The sequence below is a fragment of the Ursus arctos genome, unplaced genomic scaffold (assembly GCF_023065955.2).
Source record: "Ursus arctos isolate Adak ecotype North America unplaced genomic scaffold, UrsArc2.0 scaffold_3, whole genome shotgun sequence".
Classification (NCBI taxonomy): Eukaryota; Metazoa; Chordata; class Mammalia; order Carnivora; family Ursidae; genus Ursus; species Ursus arctos.
The window spans coordinates 18083927-18103797 of NW_026622985.1; the positions used below are offsets into that span (position 1 = coordinate 18083927).

At 42.7% G+C, this 19871-nt stretch overlaps 1 protein-coding gene and 1 pseudogene across 12 annotated transcripts in view; one reads left to right on the plus strand and one right to left on the minus strand.

Annotated features, from left to right (window-relative positions):
• The window catches only part of SRPK2 (SRSF protein kinase 2), a 225120-nt gene that overhangs the window by 142080 nt on the left and 63169 nt on the right, over positions 1 to 19871 (plus strand). For 11 of the 12 annotated variants that reach the window (XM_057304080.1, XM_057304081.1, XM_057304082.1 and 8 more), the window contains one exon: positions 12326 to 12477. The exons of the other annotated variant lie outside the window; for it this stretch is intronic. In XM_057304080.1, coding sequence (XP_057160063.1) covers positions 12326 to 12477 — 152 coding nt within the window. The remainder of the gene's footprint in view (positions 1 to 12325; positions 12478 to 19871) is intronic. 12 annotated transcript variants of the gene reach the window in all.
• Positions 867 to 10565, minus strand: LOC113265632 (40S ribosomal protein S16-like; annotated as a pseudogene).

The window sequence follows — 19871 nt, forward strand, 5'->3', positions numbered from 1 at the left end:
AGCTGTATATTTAAAATTTAAGAATATGGATGAGTGAAACTATAAAGTTTCAGAGAGAATGTATTGGAGAGGACCAGTATATCTTCAGGTGATCGAAATTCTGTGCCAGCAATTGTGAATTTTTTCCCCTCTGGGGAATATCATTTTTAATATGGGAACAGTTTTGATATGTAAAGCCCATTGTGTGGAACCCTAGCTCACAAGGTCTTCGAGGACTGGGCTTACCTTTATACTTGTCAAAAAAGACCTAGTTAGAACAAGTCATGAGTTAATGGAGAAGATTTATTAAGCAATTTGCTTACTCTCTAAATTTTAAAAATTCATGTTAGACATCATTCTCTTCAAAGACAGTCATAAAAGCGCTATAGTCCCTTTGTCTTATTGTCTTGTAGAAATATGTGATCACTAACAACAGAGATCCTGGTGAGACTTTGCTAAATCTCATAGCTAATCTTGACTATGAAATACATGGGTGTAGAAGCAGAGGGGTTGAGAGGTAGGACTCATGCTGGCCTCTGCATTGGGACAGTCCCAGGTGAACAGAGAGGGCCCGGGTCTGCTGGCAGTGTTAGGGGCAATGGTCAGGGTATACCTGCTGGTCACAGCGGGAGCCCTGAAGAGGCAGGTTCCCCGGCACCACCCGGTTGGTGGGTAGGGAGGGGAGGACTCACTCTTACAGACTGCCTCCCACCACATGCACACTCACGTACCAGCTGATAGATGTATCATCTCTGAATAATCACCACACTCCGACTTTCCTTCCAGGCCCAGAGAACTTGTCACTGGCCTGAGTTCTCATAGTTTTTTGTTTTTTTCTTTTAAATCTTAAATCCCGTGACAATTGTTTATTATAAAGATGAACCCTCATCCTCACCATAGGCTTATCGCTCGGATTTCTGGCAGCGAGCACGGGCACTAGGACCGCCAAACTTTCTGGATTCGCAGCGCTGGGGATCAGCTACCAGCAGGGTCCGGTCGTACTGGATGAGGATGTCTTTGATCTCCTTCTTGGAAGCCTCATCCACGTGTTTCTGGTAATAGGCCACCAGGGCTTTGGAGATGGACTGGTGGATTACGTACATCTGGGGCACGTGTCCACCGCCGCAAATGGCTCCTCGCCCAGAAGCGAAGAGGTTTCAGGAGCTTGTGTTGGAGCATGTGCGGCTCGATCATCTCCGGGGGCCGCCCGTTCACCTTGATGAGGCCGTTGCCCTGTTTGCTGCGCGCCACTGCTTTGGCGTCTTCTTGAGAGTGAAGACCTGCAGGGACTGCAGGAGACCCCCAGTTCTCGTGGATTTTCAAGTGATGTAACTAGTATTCAAACCTGACCCCAGCCTATCAGAAAGCTGCACGGCATTTGGACTTTGACCTTTGTCCTAACTCTGGTTCTAAGTCAGTGCTTTAGTAAATTCTCCCTAGCTGAACTGGAGGGAATGGGGTGTCATAGGTCTGAACTACTTTCCCAGCATGTGATGATGGCATGAAAGTTTCTCTTTCCTTATTTTCCTTTCCTGTCTTTATAAGTTAATACTTTATTTCAATAGGTGTGCACATGGTACCACTTGAAAAAGTATGAAAGGAGTATAGGGAATTTTGGAAAAGTGAATTCCTTTCCCTGATCACCAGTCATTGAGTTCCTTTCCCTGCAGGGAGCCGTCACTGTCAGTTTCTTGTTGCTCCATCCAGACATAGTAACACGAGGCACATGCTTCCTGTCTCTGTAAAACAGATGGTACATGCCATATCCAAATGCTCTGCACCTCTGTTTATCAGTGGCATGTCCTCCCTATTAGTATACAGAGAACTGCCTCATTATTTTTGTGTAATGCCTTTATTGAGAGAGAATTCACCTGCTGTAAAATTGACCCATTTAAGATGTACAATTCAAAGGTTTTTCAGTATAGAGTTTTGAAAGCATCACCAACCACTTAATTTTAGAACATTTTCGTCACCCTCGAAAGAAACTCTTACACTTCAGTAGTCATCCCCATTTCCTTCCATCCCCATAAGCAGCTGTTGATCTGCCTGTTCTGGGAATTACATGGAAATGGAATCATTCACTATGATCTCTAGTGACTGGCTTCTCTGATTCACCATAATGTTTTTAAAGATCATCCACGTTGTAGCCTTTATAAGTACTTCATTCCTTTTAATTGTTTTATTGCTGTTAACAGACATTGGGGTTGTCGTTCCTTTTGGCTGTTACGAATGATGATGCACTGAGCATTTATATACAGGTTATTGTTTTGATGTATGTTTCGGTTTCTCTTTGTTGTTATATACCTAGTAGTGGAGGTGCTGAGTCATAGAGTAATTCTCTTCAACGTTTTGAGAAGTTGCCTGCAGTTTTTCACATGTTTGCAAAATGTCTGCACCATTTTCCTTTCTCCTAAGCAGTGTACGAGGGTTCTGATGTCCGCACATCCTTGCCATCACATGCTGTTATCTGCCCTGTTGATTATTATTGACTTGTGATTATTATCCTAGTAGTTGTGAAGTGGTAGCTCATTGTGGTTTTAATTTTCATTTTTTCTGATGGTGGTTGATGAACATGTTTTCTAGGAGATTTTTATAGTTTTAGATCTTAACATCTAGGTCTTTGACCTGTTATGAGTTATTTTTGTGTGTATGATATGAGTTTAAGAGTCTGCCTTTATTTTCCATGCATATATTCAGTTGTCCCATCACATTGTTGGGACTACCCTTGTTGAAAGATCCGTTGATTGTAGTATGAGGGTTTATTTCTGGACCCTCAATTCCCATTGATCTGTATGTCCATCCTTATGTCCGAACCACCTGTCTTGATTACTGTACCTTTGTAGTGAGTTTAGAAATCAAGAAGTGTGAGTCTTCCAATTTTTGTTCTTTTTCAAGATTGTTTTGGCTATTCTGGGCCCTTGTATTTCCATATGAATTTTAGGAATGGGTTGTCAATTTCTGCAAATAAGGCAGCTGTTATTTTGCTAGGGATTGTGTTGAATGTGTAGATCATTTTGGGGCATATTGTCATCTTAACAGTATTAAATCTCCAGTCCATGAATATGGGATGTCTTTCTGTTTATTTAGGTCTTTTTAGAATTCTTTCAATAATGTGTTTTAGTTTTTAATGTATAAGTTTTGACATTATTTTGTTAAATTTATTCCTAAGTACTTTATTCTGTTAGATGCTATTGTGGATGGATTTTTCTTAATCTCATTGTCTCATTCTTTCTGGCAGAGTTGTGTTGTATATGTGTGCCATAACCCATCAGGTGTTTTAATAAGTCCTCTCTCGATGCACATTTGGGTTCTAATATATGGCTGTTTGCAGACATTGTCACGGTAAGTGTATCAGTAAGATGAATTCCAGTAAGGAGGTGTGCTGAGCCTAAGAGTGTTCAGATATTGGAATCATCTGTCAAATTTAAAATGAATATACACTCCCTGTTTATAATTTTACAGCTTATTTTTCAAACTTCTAGTAGTGGGCTATATAAAAAAAATCCATTGCTGTGGATTATAAGCTGGTGCCTTCATAACCTTGTACTCTGTCTCCGAACTAGGCTCTGCCCTGGCCCTTTCATTCATCATTTTTCCTTGGCATTCTCACGTGCTCTGGAAAAGGCTGTAGCTATCAGCTGCTTGCTTATGACCTCTGCTTCTACTTATAGCCCAAACCTTTGTTGTTTTAGCTATAGATGCTATGTACCAAGCAGTTCCTACACTGCTGGGCATCCATATGCCTCTCAAACTGAGATGAACTAAAAGAGAAAGATGTTTTCTCTGGAAGCCTTTCCTCCTCCTCCTGGCTCTGTTCTCTATCCAAACCAATGGTAATGCTATCTTACTACCAGAAATCTAGGAGGCAAAGACCTACCTCCAACAATTGAATTACCAAGTTCTGAGTTCATGTTTTTATCCTGTCTTCTCTGGGCTCCTCACTAGTTTCCTTGCTTCTGGCTTTTATCCCTTCTACCCATTCCACATACCAGTTCCATATGTTCTTGGCAGAAAGCAAATTTCTCACATTTCATGGCTCCTACTTGGTGTAAGGATAGAGCCCAGACTCTTTAGAACGGTGCTGTGGGTCATTCTCTGTGAGCTGATTACGGCAGAACCTCTTAACTGTCTCCAGCCACGGTACTCCAAAGGCTCTTTTAGGCCTTTGTGCTTCTGGTCACCTTGTGTCCTGGGCCTTGGGCCTCCACCTGTCTGCTGCCCCCACTCTCCATGCCGTGTTCTGGTCAGTCTCCTGAGATCACTCCCAGCATGTAGATGTTTCTGCCATCTCCCCTTCCATGACAGGACCTGGAGAGCATGGTTTGTGTTCATGCATTTCTCCCCTCCTTGCTGGACTGCATCCCTCAGCGTTGGGCTCCTGGGAAGCTTTTGCTGGGATATGGTAGACACTCTTGACTATTTGTGGGATTGGTGGATGTCTTTTTACATGGCTCTGAGCTCTGGCTTAAACTTTTCTGTCAGTCTTTTTCCACTTCAGTAGTAATATTTCTTCCAGGTCCCACTAATGTTTTATAAAATAGTCACAGTATCAGTGGCTTAAGATGTATTTGCCCTGTCATTTATATGTTGTTAGGTGATCAAACAGTTAACGCCTTTCTTGTCTAAAATGTTAATAAGTTGGGAGGCAGGTCTATTTACTTCTTCACCAACTTTTAGTTGGCTATGTTCCATATTCTACAAAGCAATGTAGTCTTAGAAAATAAGGTTCAAAGGTTCTGGCTTGGAATTATGATTGTTTCTTTTAGAATTTGGGGCATATGTTTTTGTTTTTTGTCGTCGTCATTGTTGTTTTAACCTGCCTGTGCCCCAAAAAGAATTGGCTTTCATTTTAGAATACGTAGCTTCTTAATTCCTCTGGCCATTTTAATTATTTAAAAAACCCGGACCTCATTGTTGAGGCCCAAATCTGATAAATTAACATGAAGTGCTCTATTACTTACTGAGAACTTACTTGGCAGTTGTATTCATTTTCTATTGCTGTGTAACAAATTATCACACACTTAGCAGCCTAAAACAATACCCATTTATTAGCTCATAGTTCTGTAGGTCAGAAATGAGGGCTGCACAGCATGGCTGGATTCTCACTAGACTGAAATCAACTGTTGGCCAAGACTGCGGTTCTCTGTTGGGGCTCAGAGCACTCTTCCAAGATCGTTGGTCATTGGCAGAACTCATTTCCTTGCACTGAAGTCCTTATTAGTCCTTCTAGCTGTTGGCTGGGCACTGTGCTCCCTCCCAGAGGTTGCTCGAAATTCCTCGCCTGTGGCCCTGATGGGCAGTTCACAGCATGGATGTTTGCTTTCTTCTCGGCCAGCTGGAGCACGACTCTTTGACTTCTGTCACCAGCCAGAGAAAACCCTCTCCTTTTGAAAGGCTTATATAGTTAGGTCAAGCCCACCCAGCATAGCTGCCCAGCTGCCGTGTAGCATAATATCGTAGTAAGAGTGGCGTCTTATTCACGGGATCTACCCACGTTCAGAGGAATAGGGAATTCTGCAAGGGTGAAGATCACTGGCGTTCGGTTTTAGAAGCTGGCCTACCACAGCAGACACTTAATATTCAGGTTTGATTTACACGAAGTTGGGAAGTTTTTTCATTAGGGAAGAACACATGAAATCGTCATGGGGTTTTTTCTCTTTAGCTGTGCGGCTTTACCCAGTGTTAAAGCAAGGCTTTTTGGATAAGCAATTTTGAGAGAAAGTATGTATTGATTAGTTCTGTCCTTAAGCAGAAATGGCAGATTGCATGTTTCTCTGGCTAACAATTTACCATCAAGAATGGGAGAGTTAGAGGGAGGGAGGGAGTTTTGGATCAGGAGGTAGACTTATAAGGGGCAAAGAAAACAAAATTTGACTTTATGTGAATGTTCTAGGAGAAGTTCATTTGAAACTTTTTTTTTTATATTTTGGTTAAAGATGAATAAATTAATTTCTTAAATTAGTGTCAGTTGCCATTTAGGTTGATAATAAAGGAAAGGACTTCTTTTTTCTGCCAAATGTGAAGTTTACTTGTCCTTTTCTCTGCTCAAAAGAAATAGCAGCTGGAAGGAAGTCGGGACTCCCATCCGGTTGCCATGACAGTGTGGAGACAATGATGCGCGCCTTTTGCTAGCGTTCGCTTTTCCTCCCTTGTGCGGTAGAGCAAATGCACAAGAAAAATACAATTTGCAGTAGATAAGCATGGTAAAATCATCTTAGTATTATAATATTTAAAGAAAAATATTTTTTAAAGATTTTATTTATTTGACACAGAGAGCACAAGCAGGGGGAGTGGCAGGCAGAGGGAGAGGGAGAAGCAGATTCCCCACTGAGCAGGGGAGCTGATGGCGGGGCTTGATCCCAGGATGCTGGGATCATGACCTGAGCCAAAGGCAGTCGCTCAACGGACTGAGCCACCCAGGCGCCCCCGAAAATATTTTGTTTTTTAAACTGCATTTTTTGATCATCCTATTTGGAGTAATGAGAATATTTAGTTGTGTCCTTTGTAGGGCAAAATAAATATAATTCTTTGTGAAAATATAAATGACTAGTTGGAATTTTGTTTCTAAATTTTGTATTCTAGTCACTGAGGGTGGAGCCTTCTTTATTTATATGAGAACATGTTCTTTAAATTCGTTTACAGAACTGCATACTAGTTTTCACTGTAAATGTGGCTGGCGCAGTTGTGAAGGAGACCATGTGTACAGATTTTCTAAATCTAAATGTAGGTATCTCTAATTTTTCTTGGAGGCATGTACTTTCTAAAGTGGACATTAAAAGATGTAGGGGTGTGTGTGTGTGCGTGCGCTCACCACGCACGCACACTTTTGCTTCTTAAAAAAACAGCTTTTGAAGTTGCTCCGCACCTGTTAACAGTTAATCCCCACTCCCCTCCTTTTCTCTTTCCCCTACTGCCAGCCTTCAGCAACCACTAATTTACTCTGTTCTCTATACATTTGCCTGGTCTGGACATGTTTATGTCAAATGGAATCCTATACCATGATCTTTGGTGCTTGGCATTTTTCATTGAGCATAATGTTTTCAAGGGTCACCCATGTGGTAGCATATGTCAGTGCTTCATTCCTTTTTATTGCTTAATAATATTACCACATTTTATTTATTCATTTATCATTCCATGGACATTTTTTGTCTATTTTAAATAATGCTGCTATGAATATTTTTACACAAGACTTTGTGGGGACATATGTTTTCATTTCTTTTGGGTATATACCTGGAAGTGGAATTGTTGGGTTTTATGATAACTTTAAATTCAACCTTTTTAGTAACTGCCAGACTTCAAAGCAGCTGGGCCATGTAACACTTGTGCTATAAATTCAGGGTTCTAATTTCTTTAGGCTCCACAGTACTTGTTATTGTCTGTTTTGCTTTGTTCGTTTATTTTTAAATTATACCCGTCCTATTGGGTGTGAAGTGGTTATCTTGTTGTGGTTTTGATTTTCATTTCCCAAACAACAGTGATGGTTGAACATTTTTTCATGTGCTTATTTGGTGTTTTCAGGTCATCTTTGGTGAAATGTCTGTTCTAATCTTTTTCCTATTTTTAAGTTGGTTTGTCTTTTTATTGTCAAGTTGTAAGAGTTCTTTTAATTTTTTTATTTAAAAAAATTTTTTTAAGATTTATTGAGAGAGAGCGCGTGCGCGCGCGCGCGCACACACACACACACACACACACACACACACGAGCACAAGAGGAGGGTCAGAAGGAGAGAGAGTCTCAAGCTGACTGCACGGAGTGTGGAGCTCAATACAGGGCTCGATGCTACAACCCTGAGGTCATGACCTGAGCCTAAACCAAGAGTTGTTAGCTCAACCAAGTGTGCCACCCAGGTGCCCTGAGTTCTTTTTATATTCTAGGTACAATATCCTTATCTTGTATGATTTGCAGATATTTTCGTCCATTCTGTGGACTGGTTTTACCTTTTTTTTTTTTTAAAGATTTTATTTATTTATTTGACAGAGCACAAGTAGGGGGGAGCGGCAGGCAGGGGGAGAAGCAGACTCACCGAGCAGGGAGCCCAATGTGGGGCTCAGTCCAAGGACCCTGGGATTGTGACCCGAGCCAAAGGCAGATGCTTAACCACTGAGCCACCCAGGTGCCCCTGGTTTGACTTTTTTGATGGTGCCCTTTGAAACACAAAAGTTCTTAATTTTGATCAAGTCCACTTTATCTTTTTTTCTTTTATTGCATATGCTTTTAGTGTTACATCTAAGAAATGTTGCCTAGCCTAGGGTAATAAAGATTTACTTGTATTTTTTTTTCCTCCCAGTTTTATAGGTTTAGCTCCTTCATTTAAGTCTTCGCTTCATTTTGAATTAATATTTATGTATGTGTGAGGTAGAGTTACAGCTTCTTTTTCTTCATACAGATGACCATTTTCCCAAGTACCATTTTTTTGGAAAGACTGTTCTTTCACCCTTTAATCGTGCTGGTGCCCTGGTGAGAATATTTGAGTTCCCTGCACGGCTTCTTCAGTGCTTCTAGTAATTCTTATTAGAAATAACTTCTTGATGGTTTTCATCAGGACTGATAAAAATATTTTTTTTTAAATCTGTTGATATATTTCATGAGTATGTATTTGGTGATACACACTGCTACCTCTGGATCTGTTAAATAGTTGAGATTTAACCAGGCTTTGTAATGCTGTGGAAGCCACCGGAAGCCGCTGTGAAGAAGGCAGCCTTCAACATGGTGTGGCCTCGTCCATACAGCTGCCCTAAGGCAAATTTACCTGTTTCTCCTGTGTGGTGAGCAGTAACAAGGATGGATGGGGTGAAAAAGAACTATGATTGGGACAGTAACATTGTTCTGAGCCTTACTATGATGAGTTGGGTGATTTAATAGCTGGTGATAATTGATGTGAGGCAGGTTACCAGGAGAAGCCTTAGAAAAAATCACAGGGCTCCTGGGTGGCTCATTCAGTTAAGTGTCTGCCTTCAGCTCAGGTCATGATCCCAGTGTCCTGGGATGGAGCCCCACATCGGGCTCCCTGCTCAATGAGTCTGCTTCTCCCTCTGCCCCTTCCCCCACTTGTTTTCTCTCTCTTTCTCTCAAATAAATAAATACAATATTAAAAAAAAAGAAAAGAAAAAGAAAAAGAAAAATCAGCACTTACTGGGTGACCAGGAGTGTGTCCTCTAGTGTTAGTGATCCGAAGGGTCGAGAGTAGTGCTGTCCTGGACAAATACCATGTGATCCTCATTTGTAATTCAAAGTGTTCTAGTAGCCACATTAAAAAAGAGTAAAAAGAATCAGGTGAGTTTAATTTTAATACATTTCATTATATCCCAAATATTGTTTTAACATATAATAAATATAAAATTATTAATAAAATATTTTACATTTTTTGTATGAAATCTTGGAAATCCAGTATGTATTTTTACACTTATCTTGATTTGCATTAGTCACATTTCAAGTACCCGCATGTGGCCAGCAGCTACTGATTAGACAACATAGTCCTAGATGCTGTGATATGATAGCCAGTTGAAGTATTACCTCAGCATTACTCAACTTCCTTTATACTTCAAGGTACCTGACTCATCCCTTTAATCTGAGAGAACTGATGGGCTTTGGGGGAGCTCTCTGCCTGCCTGTTCAATGTGGTCCTCACTGGAGGGACGGGAGGTGCCTGTTCATTGAGACCAGAGAGTCTGAGAGTTTTGTCAAGCAATGTGGGCAGCTCACCAAATGGATAAAGAATAATTAAAAGAAACACATTGTGATGCAGGTATTTGAGTCTGTGAAAGGAGAGCAAATGGGCCCATGAAAATTAGAATTTCTTTTCCCTTATCACAGACACAATCTACTTCATAGAGGTGAAGCTAAATACAGAAAATACTGTGAGAGCAGTGGATCTCAAATGGGCATGACTTTGTCCCGGGGGAGTTGTCGGGGAGTTGTCGAGGTCTGGAGTAGTTTCGATGGTCACAGCTGGGGGTGGGGGATGGGATGTTACTGACATTAGTGGCTTGAGGCCAGGGCTACTGATAACATCCTGCAGAGCACAAAACAGCCCCTGCTCCAGCGAAGTACCTGGCCCAGATGTGAGACGTGCAGAGCACAGCGGTGCCTGGCACTGGTAGAACAAGAGCCTCCAGTTCTGTTCTTTTCATTAGTTGTTGCACAGTTTCTGTAGGCAATAGAACACGTTTTCTTTTAAATATGAAGAATCTCCTCGTTTATTCCTATAAAATCTCTAAGGAAGAAATAGCTAATTTTCAAAGCATTTCTGATTGAGCATATTGATCAGCGGGGTAGATTTTGCTCACAGCCCTGACGGCTGAATGGGTCGCCTAAGAACGTACTTCCTGCTAACCTTCCCTTCTTCGCTCTGGAGAAGCCGTGAGACGGGCGCAGCCCTCTCCTGCCTCCCCTTCCTCGGACCTCTCTTTGGTCCGGTACCGTTCTACTTGCAGGCAGAGCACGTATGTTAAAAAGAGAAGGAGCATTTGCAAGGCTGCCAGAAAGATGATCCCACTTGCATAAGGTCTGTTGGATGTATTTTTGGACATATTCTGGCGGTGATGTGGGTGTTCGGTTGTGACTCTTCCCTTGCAGCGCTCCGTCATGAGCAGTGGTTAACTCAGAATATGATCACCACCACGCTCCTAAGGTCTGTCACCCCGAGGGCTGTAACTGAGTCTTCATAGATTCGAGCAAGTAGAAATCAATGCAAGTCATTTACAGCTCATAAGCATTCATTAGTTGTTCTGCCAAAGGTAGTCCTTTCTTGCCGGTGTTGGCCTTCAAGGATCCCTACCCCTTCCTCGTGACTGCTGGCGTTTCCGCTGCCTTCCACCTCTGCCCCCCTTCGTTGCTTGTGGCAGTTTGAGTTTTGGGAGCGACCACATAAATGAACTGTAGCTAACCTAGGCTAAAGGCAATACAGTAAATGCTATTCGGGGGATCTTAGATGTGGCAAGAATTTAGAGGTCCGGCTTAGAAAGGGGCAGCGATCAGGGCAGCTCTGCTGGCCCTGCCTCTCACGAGCCGCTGCAGATGAACTTGCCCCCCTGTGACCGCTGACCTGAAGGCACCAGGGCTCTCGAGTGAGCCATGGCTCTCTGTGGCATCAGCTGTACCACGTGAGGAGAGCAGATCTCGAGCCAGCCTTCCATTGTGCAGAGAGTAGCGGTGTCTCAAGGGGTGCTTTTAGAAGGGGAACATGAATACTGGGCAGGCCAAAAACAAGAGCATTTGTCTACCCTATTAGTGCTGTGGGATTCCCCTCGCTCCCCAGACTAGAGACTCCCTGCTCACCTACTGAACTCTCTCTGGGGAACATAGAGTTAGCTTCTGCGGGTGTCTGTACCTCCCCATTTCCTACCCACACAGCTCTGGCCAGCTCAGCGAGAGCAGTGGTTGCCCATTGCTAGGGCGGCTTGTCTTAGCTGGAGGGAGAGATGTGCTTCTAGCGCCTACGTTGTGACCTTAGGTTCAAGTTTCCCCAGAAGAGCATGGTTAGAAATAGCAGTTAAATTTTATAGTAAGTGAAAGCTTGATTTTATAGAATTGCATTATGAACGCATTGCGTACTTAAGCAAATGTATTCAGTATGCTCTTGAGTTTCTAGGTGCATGAAAGGTTTATATCTGTAATCTCTCAAGGTTAAAAAAATTTTTATTTTTGCATTACAGGTTTTCTTATCTTTTGTAAAAAGGGCATGCTTAATCATCATTGAGCTGTTATGTGACAATTAGAAATGACCATTTTGCAAACCTTGCAAACCTGGCATTAATGTATGGACTGTATCTGTGTTTGACTGACAGTGGGTGTTTTCTTTGTTTAATTTCCAGTTTGGGGACAGTGTTCTTGATAAGCCAGGTTGATAGATAAGTGAATTCCTTAATGAAAATAACTGTACATCAGCTGTAGCATATATTAGTCAGCTTTTAGGAACCATACATTCTTACTATTTTTATAGGATTTAATTTTAAAATAATGGAAAATAAGACCTTTTTTAAGTTCAGGGCTGCTTTCATCTGTCTTTTTATAATCTCTGTGGGATGTGTTCTAACTAATAAGGCTGTGTATCATGGGGGGCAGGGTGAATGCTCTTTCTGTTTCACTTATATTTCATAATCTTGTCAGGACTTAGGAAATACTGAATCTCTGAGTGAAAATGTGTCTGCAAAGTATAATTTTTCCTCCTGACCGGTATGTTGAAACATTACTTGAATTCAGCTAAAGTGACAAAGTGACATTAATCAACATTTCTTCTTAGTGTGTGACAAGTTTTATTTTTCTCTTGTGTTAAGAAACTCTCATGTGTGTCCATAATGCAAGACTGACTTCTGAGTAAATAGGAATTTTCCTTCCACTGTTTCAGGCCGGAGCCTCAGCAGAAAGCTCCCTTAGTTCCTCCACCGCCGCCTCCGCCGCCCCCGCCGCCTCTGCCGGACCCCACGCCCCCGGAGCCAGAGGAGGAGATCCTCGGATCTGACGATGAGGAGCAGGAGGACCCTGCCGACTACTGCAAAGGTGACGCCTTGCTGCCTCTGGGCCACAGGCGTTTGTCAGGGGAGTTGCTGATGCAGATCGCTTGGTCCTTACTAACCTCTTAGTGTCAGTATCATTTTAAAGTTCTAGGTCGTTAAATATAGAATGCTACCCAAAAATGTAAGCGATATCAGAAGGAAAAACTATAAGAGGTAGAAAATACATACATATGTACGTACGTACTCTGAGTACTTCCCAGAGGATTTAAATCTAATAGAATTAAACGTAGTATTAAACAACAATTAAAGATAAAAACACGATAAACCATCTAAGGAGAGCCTAGAGACTTGAAGTTACTAGGCTCCTGAGGCGAACCAGTTTAACTGGCGTGCAAGACATTTGACTTTAAGTTTTCAGGCTGCTGAGACTAACAAGGAACTAGCCCTTTCTCTGTATGGCATTGAATTACATAGTACTCATTGTCCATGGAAAGAGAGCCTGCTCATTTGTTTACAGAAACAGACTTTTTCCTGGCATTGTGCTTAACGAAAAAGACATTCTGTGGGTTCTGCCATTGTGTGACACAGTGGATTAGGTTTTTAGCTGTGATTTCACAGAATACACAGAAATTACTTAAGTGAGGGGCGCCTGGGTGGCTCAGTCGGTTAAGTGTCTGCCTTCGGCTCAGTTCATGATCCCGGGGTCCTAGGGATTGAGTCTCGCATCTGGCTCCTCGCTCAGCAGGGAGCCTGCTTCTCCCTCTGCCTGCAGCTCCCCCTGCTTGTGCCCGCGCGAGTTCTCTCTCTCTCTCTGTCTCTGGCAAATAAATAAAATCTTAAAAAAAAAAATTACTCAAGCGAAGTGTTCCTGTATTGATGCTTTCTAAAGATCAGGAACACAGAGTTAAACTCCTAAAAGGCAAGCGTGTTGTTTGATCAGTTTTCAGAACAGCGTGATGCAGACTCTATACTTGGTGTAGACTGGACTCTGAAAATGCAGGAGAAAGGGAAGTTGCTGTGTCCATTTGACTCCTCTTTTTACTTAACTTACTCATCTGTAGTTTCACTCTCTCTGGTAGAAAATTATCACAGTCTGGTAGTCTGAGCTTCTGAACATTTGATGAAACACTGATTTGCTACAGATTAAGTTAAATGTAAATCAGATTCTGTACAGAGTAATGACAGATGGCAGAAGATGGATGCCTGTACAGGCCATACAGCATTAATGAATCCCTGGCTCTGGAGTGTCTGGATGAACTTACCTAGTGATCGCAGGCCATTCGTGTATTGGTTATGATACATTGTACTCTTTAGTCACCTATTAAGAGGAAGAGAAAATTATGTTCTGCTGTAAAAGTTTAACAACTAATCTTCCACTCTAACCTGATTGTTCCATAGGTATGGGTTTCTACACATGGAATCTGTTTTCTTTAGAAAAAGGAATGTAGATCTTCAGCATTTTTATGAGGAGTGATTATGACCCCAGAGGTCTTTGCCATCTAATATGGAATATAACAGAGTCTGTGGAAAGGTGAAAAGAAGAGGTTTTATATCCTCCCTCCTACTCTGCATTTCTTGGTTCAGAAATGAAGTTGTTTGAAAAGGAGATGCGGACAGTTGTCTTTCGATTTTACTGCTGTGAGGCCAAAGCATTAGGGTGGTTCTGTAGGAACATTTCTTTTTAGCACATGGACTCCACCATGCTGGAATGAGAACCCTTGGCCTCACATCTGGCTCTTCAGTATGTGGGTCAGGAGATGTAACCAGAACTCTAATTTATCCCTTTATTATCTCGTAGATCCGCACAGCGGACACCTCAGACCGAAATACAGGGCTGTGAATGAAGGATTTCATAGTCAGGGCTGATTTTAGGTAACATTTACTGAACTCTAAACGTCTTAGAGTATTGAAGTCAGCCTCACTAAAGCATATGAGATACACGAGGTTCGTTCCCTCTCTCTCTCTCTAATTCCTGACTTTGGTAAGTCACTTGTGCTTCTAGTCAGCATTACACGTAACAGATGCTTTACTCTGTGAATTTTGTATATAGATCAGAACTCTTTGTCTAAGGTAACCGACGTAAATACATCCAGGGAGTCTGGAACTGAATGGGAATGTCTGGGACAAGAACTGTGCCCCACTCCCACCCTCCAGCCATGAATAGAGTTTAAGTTTCCAACATGTTGCTTATTCACTCCTGAGTTATTTAGTGTATTTTGCCCACAATCAGGTACATTCTTTTTTGTAAGTACAATGCAACCATCAAGATCAAGAAGTTAACATTGTAGTAGTTCTGCCATTCTTTCCTCAGACTCCATTCAGGTTTTGCCAGTTGCCAATATTGTCCTTAATATGAGACCAGTCCTTCTTAGAATCATGTTACATTTTGTTTTCTTGTGTTAAAAAACAAAATTCAACCGAGAAGATTTGGAGATCTAATTGGCTTTATTTATATTAAGCATTTCATGAATCAGACGTCTGTATCCAGCAAGTGGAGACACTCCTCGGAGTTGTGAAAAATGAGAGCTTTCTTTGGGAAAGAGAGTGAGGCTTGGAGTTACTAGCAACAGAAAGGATTATTTCATGCCAGGACATCTTCCTTTGACGGGGAGAGAGGGGCAGGATTTTTATCATGGAGATTACCTCACTTGTGCTTATCAGGAAACTTCTGGTTGACTTTTAAAAGGTCACATTCCTGGGGTAGGTTGAAACTATAATTAAGTCTTGGTTTGTCATGTTGGGGGGCAGATGACTTGTTGGGCTTGCTTTTTTCTTTGTTAACACTTCTTTCTTTAATCTGGAACAGTTCCTTAGTCTTTTCTTGTCTTTCATGACTGACATTTTTGAAGATTGTAGGCCAATTATTTTGTATAATGTTTCTTAATTTGGTAAACTGTTCTATTTTGTAGATTTTGTTTGTTTTTTTAAAGTAATCTCTATCCCCAAGGTGGGGCTCTAACTCATAACCCTGAGAATAAGAGTGGCATGTTCTCCCGACTAAGCCAGCCAGGTGTCCCCCCCCCCCCAATGTTTCTTAATTTGGAATATCAAAAAAGTGTTGTGGGGCGCCTGGGTGGCTCAGTCAGTTAGGCGTCTGTCTTTGGCTTGGGCCATGCTCCCGGGGTCCTGGGATAGAGCGGAGGGCTCCCTGCTCAGCGGGGAGCCTGCTTCTCCCTCTCCCTCTGCTGCTCTCCCTGCTTGTGTTCTATCGCTCTGTCCAGTAAATGAATAAAATTTTCAAAAAAACCCAAAAAACAAAAAAGTGTTGCTCTGTGAGAAGTGTTCTCTTAGCACCTTATTTTATCAGGTAGTGCATGGTTTTGTTTTATACCATTACAGTTGATGTCAGTCACTTTGTTCGGGGTGGTGTCTGCCAGATAATCTGTACTGTGAAGTTAGTCTTTTCCCCCTGGTAATAAATAGTCTGTTGAGAGCTACTTCTTTGAGACTATCCGTAGCCCCTTGTCAGTGAGTGTATTTCCTTCTCTCTCTCCTGTCTTTCTCTTCCTGTCTCCCACCCATTCCTTCCATCCATGTCCCTGTCTTGTCTTTCTAGCTATCTCAGATGGACTCATTCACGAATTTCCCTTTTATTCAGTGAGTTCTAATCAGTTCCTCTCCTTATTTGTTTTGATGCTTGGCTTATCCCACGTTTGGCCATTAGGAGTTCCTTCAGGTTGATTCTTTGCCCTTTCTAGATGTCCTTGTCATTCTTTGAACACTTACTTTCAAGTACAGTAAATTGTTCCAGGCTCATCTTGTATTTTCCCTACAGCCTGGAATCCAGTCTTTTCTACAAGGATCCCTGGTTCCTTTTAGTGGGGGATAGGATTTTTAGAAAACAAGATCTGGGCATTGGATGTGATTATCATCGTTCGGGTGTCAGTGCTTGTAGATCTCTTAGCATAGGGTTAGGGATACATAGGGTTAGAGATACACACACCTTTTATGTTTATGTATTTATGCTTATTTCTATTTTTACTTCTGCATATATTAAAATACGTGAATTTAACCAGATATCTATAATACCAGGGCATTCAGCCCAGTTTTCTCCCTTTCTGGATTTCTGGATTTCTTTCTTTCTTTCTTGGACAGTAAGAGGGTAGGCTCTCATTATCCTCATTACATGCAATTATTTGATGAATCACCGGCCGCTGTCACTGCGGTGAAGGGCATCTCTCCCCTCTGCTCTTACCTAGCCTGCGCTCAGAAAGCCTTTGTTGCCCCACCCTGTCTCATGACTGGACTGAATTTTTCGGGCAGGGGGTAGGGAGGGTTGGCTTTTGCAGTTTAGGGGTGGGTTTTACTTAGTGTGGGGAGGTGTCTTGTCTGTCTTCTGTCCCTTCTGTTTTCTTTGACTCCATTTCTAGAAAACCTCTGCCCTCCCAACCACATCTTAGTATCCACAAAGTAAAATAAAACACCAACAACAAAACACACTACCTGTTTTATCTCTTCACAAAAGAAGTATTTGTTCACCTTAGGAAACAGGTACGTTGAGGGCCGAGTGAGCAGAGTCACCTGGACTCTCAGCACCCCACAAGAGCTGTGGTAAGCCTCTGGGTCTCTGCCCTCCTCGTTCCTTTTTATCTCTTAACAAGTCTTTCCCCTTTCGAAAACATAGGAAACCTCAGCTACTTGAGCACAAAGGCCACTGTTTAAAGTTCTAATATTGCTAAAGCATTCTTCATTGCTCCTTTCTACTTGGCTGTGCATTCTCTTTCTTCATAGCCAGCTTGTTCCCACTCATCTTACTTTTCTTCTCCCACCAGACCCAGGAGGACTATGGACTTTGGTGTCTGAGTCCTGGGGTCAAAATCCGGCTTCCCAGTTCTGTGTCCTCAGACAAGCTCCTTCATCTGTGATAGAGGATCTCTCTCTGTGTGGTATAATATACAACCACATCGTACCACGTAAGATTTTATAAGGATGAAAATGTAACAGATAAAGGAAGTATGTGCCATATTCCCTGGTACGTAGAAGGTGCTTAAGAAATGTGAATTTTATTTTCTTCTGTCCTGTCCTTGTTCCTTCATTCTCCTCCCAGGTTTGTTCCCACCTGTGCTTTCATGCTGGTGCCCTTCGTGCGGCCCCCGTGGGGTCTTCGCTGCCTCGCCGTGCCGGGCTTGTTGCCCTGGCCTCTGGAGAGGGAGCTGTGTCACATGGCCTCTCTCTCCCTGTCTCATTGTGATGTCACCTCTGGTCAGTTGTCTCGGGTGAGACTGGGCAGTTTGTTCAGATTCCTCCTTCCAAGCCCGGGAGATAACAAAGGTCAGGCACAGGGTGAGCCAATGAGCAGACACTTCCGTGAGGCCCTTGCACAATGTGCACGCGGTTCGTGAGTTTGAGCATAAAGCCTCTTCGCCAGAGTAGAACCTCGTCCTGTGGGGAGATTGCAGTGCTAGGTGGGTCTTCAGAGTGTGACTCGGCACCGCCTGTCTCAGAATGGCCAGGGGTGGCTGCTGGCCACTCCTGGGCTGGGCTGGAACTCCTGACCTGGGATCCCAGCGAGGCCGACCCGGACACCCACGTGTTTCAGAGCCTCGTCAGGCTTGGCTAAGGTATGTGCATGCCTCTAAACTCCAAAGCCAGCACAAAGAGGGGGCTTCCGTTCACTCATTCGAGGTGACTGAGGCGCTGTGGAAGGGGCGTTAACTGCTTCGAACTACCTTGTGTCTAAACGTTTTTCCAACCCTCAGCACATATTTGCCACGAGGACTGGTCAGTGGTGACAGTTGGAACCTTGTTTTGTTAGATCATCCTGCCTGCACCTCCTCCTTGGAGATCCCGGTTTGGTTGGCTCCCCTAAGTCGTTCTTCAGTAAGTTGGCACCTTGTACAGTTTCATCACCTGTATTGTTTCTGGAGACATCAATTTCAACACTTGTGGTCTGACTTGGTGAGCATGCGTCATTTCCTCAGAAAGGCCTTCTTTGAACCCTTAGTCGCATCTTCATTAGGCCCCTCCCTCTGCCCCTCACAAGAGCAGCTGCCACGACCTCCCACCCCCCAGCAGTCACCAGGGTGGGGATTACACATTTCTTTTTGTGTTCATTTGTGATCTCCTCCTCAGTCTGGAAGATTCCCTGTGGCCAAGGGCTGTGTATTCTGTCAACCCCACTGCATTTGTACTCTCCACAGTGCAATAAATATTTTTGGTTGGATGAAGGAATTGTCTCTAGTGTTTAGTTACAGCTAAGGGACAAATGACACTGATGTTTCCTGTGTGTCTCAGAAGGCATGTCAAGAGTGAGGAGGTTGACATGCCGTGAAGGGGCCACGAGTCAGAATACAGATCTTTCATTTCTTCCCTAGATCTTTTTAAAATTATCCGTAATGCTCCAGAGGTCTTACTTATTATCCTCGTTTGAGTGGCATCCAGTTTGTTTCTTTTGAAACTTAGGAATATTTTCTTCAAAACATAGGATAAACAATAGAAATACTCACACACTAGAAAAATGTCTGATGACTTTTTTACACACAAATGGCCTTTCCATCTATGAACAGTTTAGACTGGCTGAACTTTAATAACTCTAAAAATTTAATGTTGGTGGTTATTCGTTCTCATTGTCCTTGTTTCTCTCGACAGTCTATGCCTTGGGACTATTATAGCTTCAGCTTTTCTCAAAATAAGAAAGCAGTACACCTTACATAGGGTTGCCTTAGAAACCAATGTCGTACAGCTTGTATTTCATAGAAGTGTAGTCTTTAGTTTGCTTTTTTCCTTTTTTGGGGGGGGTATAAAAAAGATCACCTTTATTCACTCGGTTATTTTCCTTAAAACCACTAATGCTGTGCACATACTTAATCTTACCATGTTTGCATATGTTTTAAAAATTATTTGGTTTAATTTGGTTTACCTGAAGCCTTAAAAAGAAACTCTGCTTACCTATGTGAGCAAAGTAACAGAGGCTCCTGAGTTAATTACAGAAGTCCTCAGTACATTTCTTTCGTGGGGACTGAGGAGAGTCTGACACCCGATAGGCCTGCTGATGCCGCAGATCGCCACTGCCGAGGGTTGTCGATCACTAAGCGTTAGTTAGCATGACGGTTCAATTCTCTGAGCCTTACGCTGTGTAGAGTGTTCTACTTCAGGGGCTATAAAGGTGAATTGGAAACCAGCCCCCACTCTCCAGGAGTTCGTGGGCGCGTGACTTTGCTGCTAGTGTAAACAGAAGCCAGTCAGCACCAGAGCCTTCCGCCGGCCTTGCCTTCGCAGTCCATCCCTGGCACCTAGTAGAGTAATGTGTGGCTTGTTGTATAGTGACTGAGGAGACCACATCGAGAAGCTCCTTAAATAGCCTTTTTCACCTTTACTGTGTGGTTAAGAAAGAAAAGATTGGTGAGAGCTTTTAGAGGTTTGACGTATTTGGTTAGAGGTAAAAGACTTCCTAGAAAATGTAAAGGGGGCCTTACCGCTGGAGAATCATTGGACACA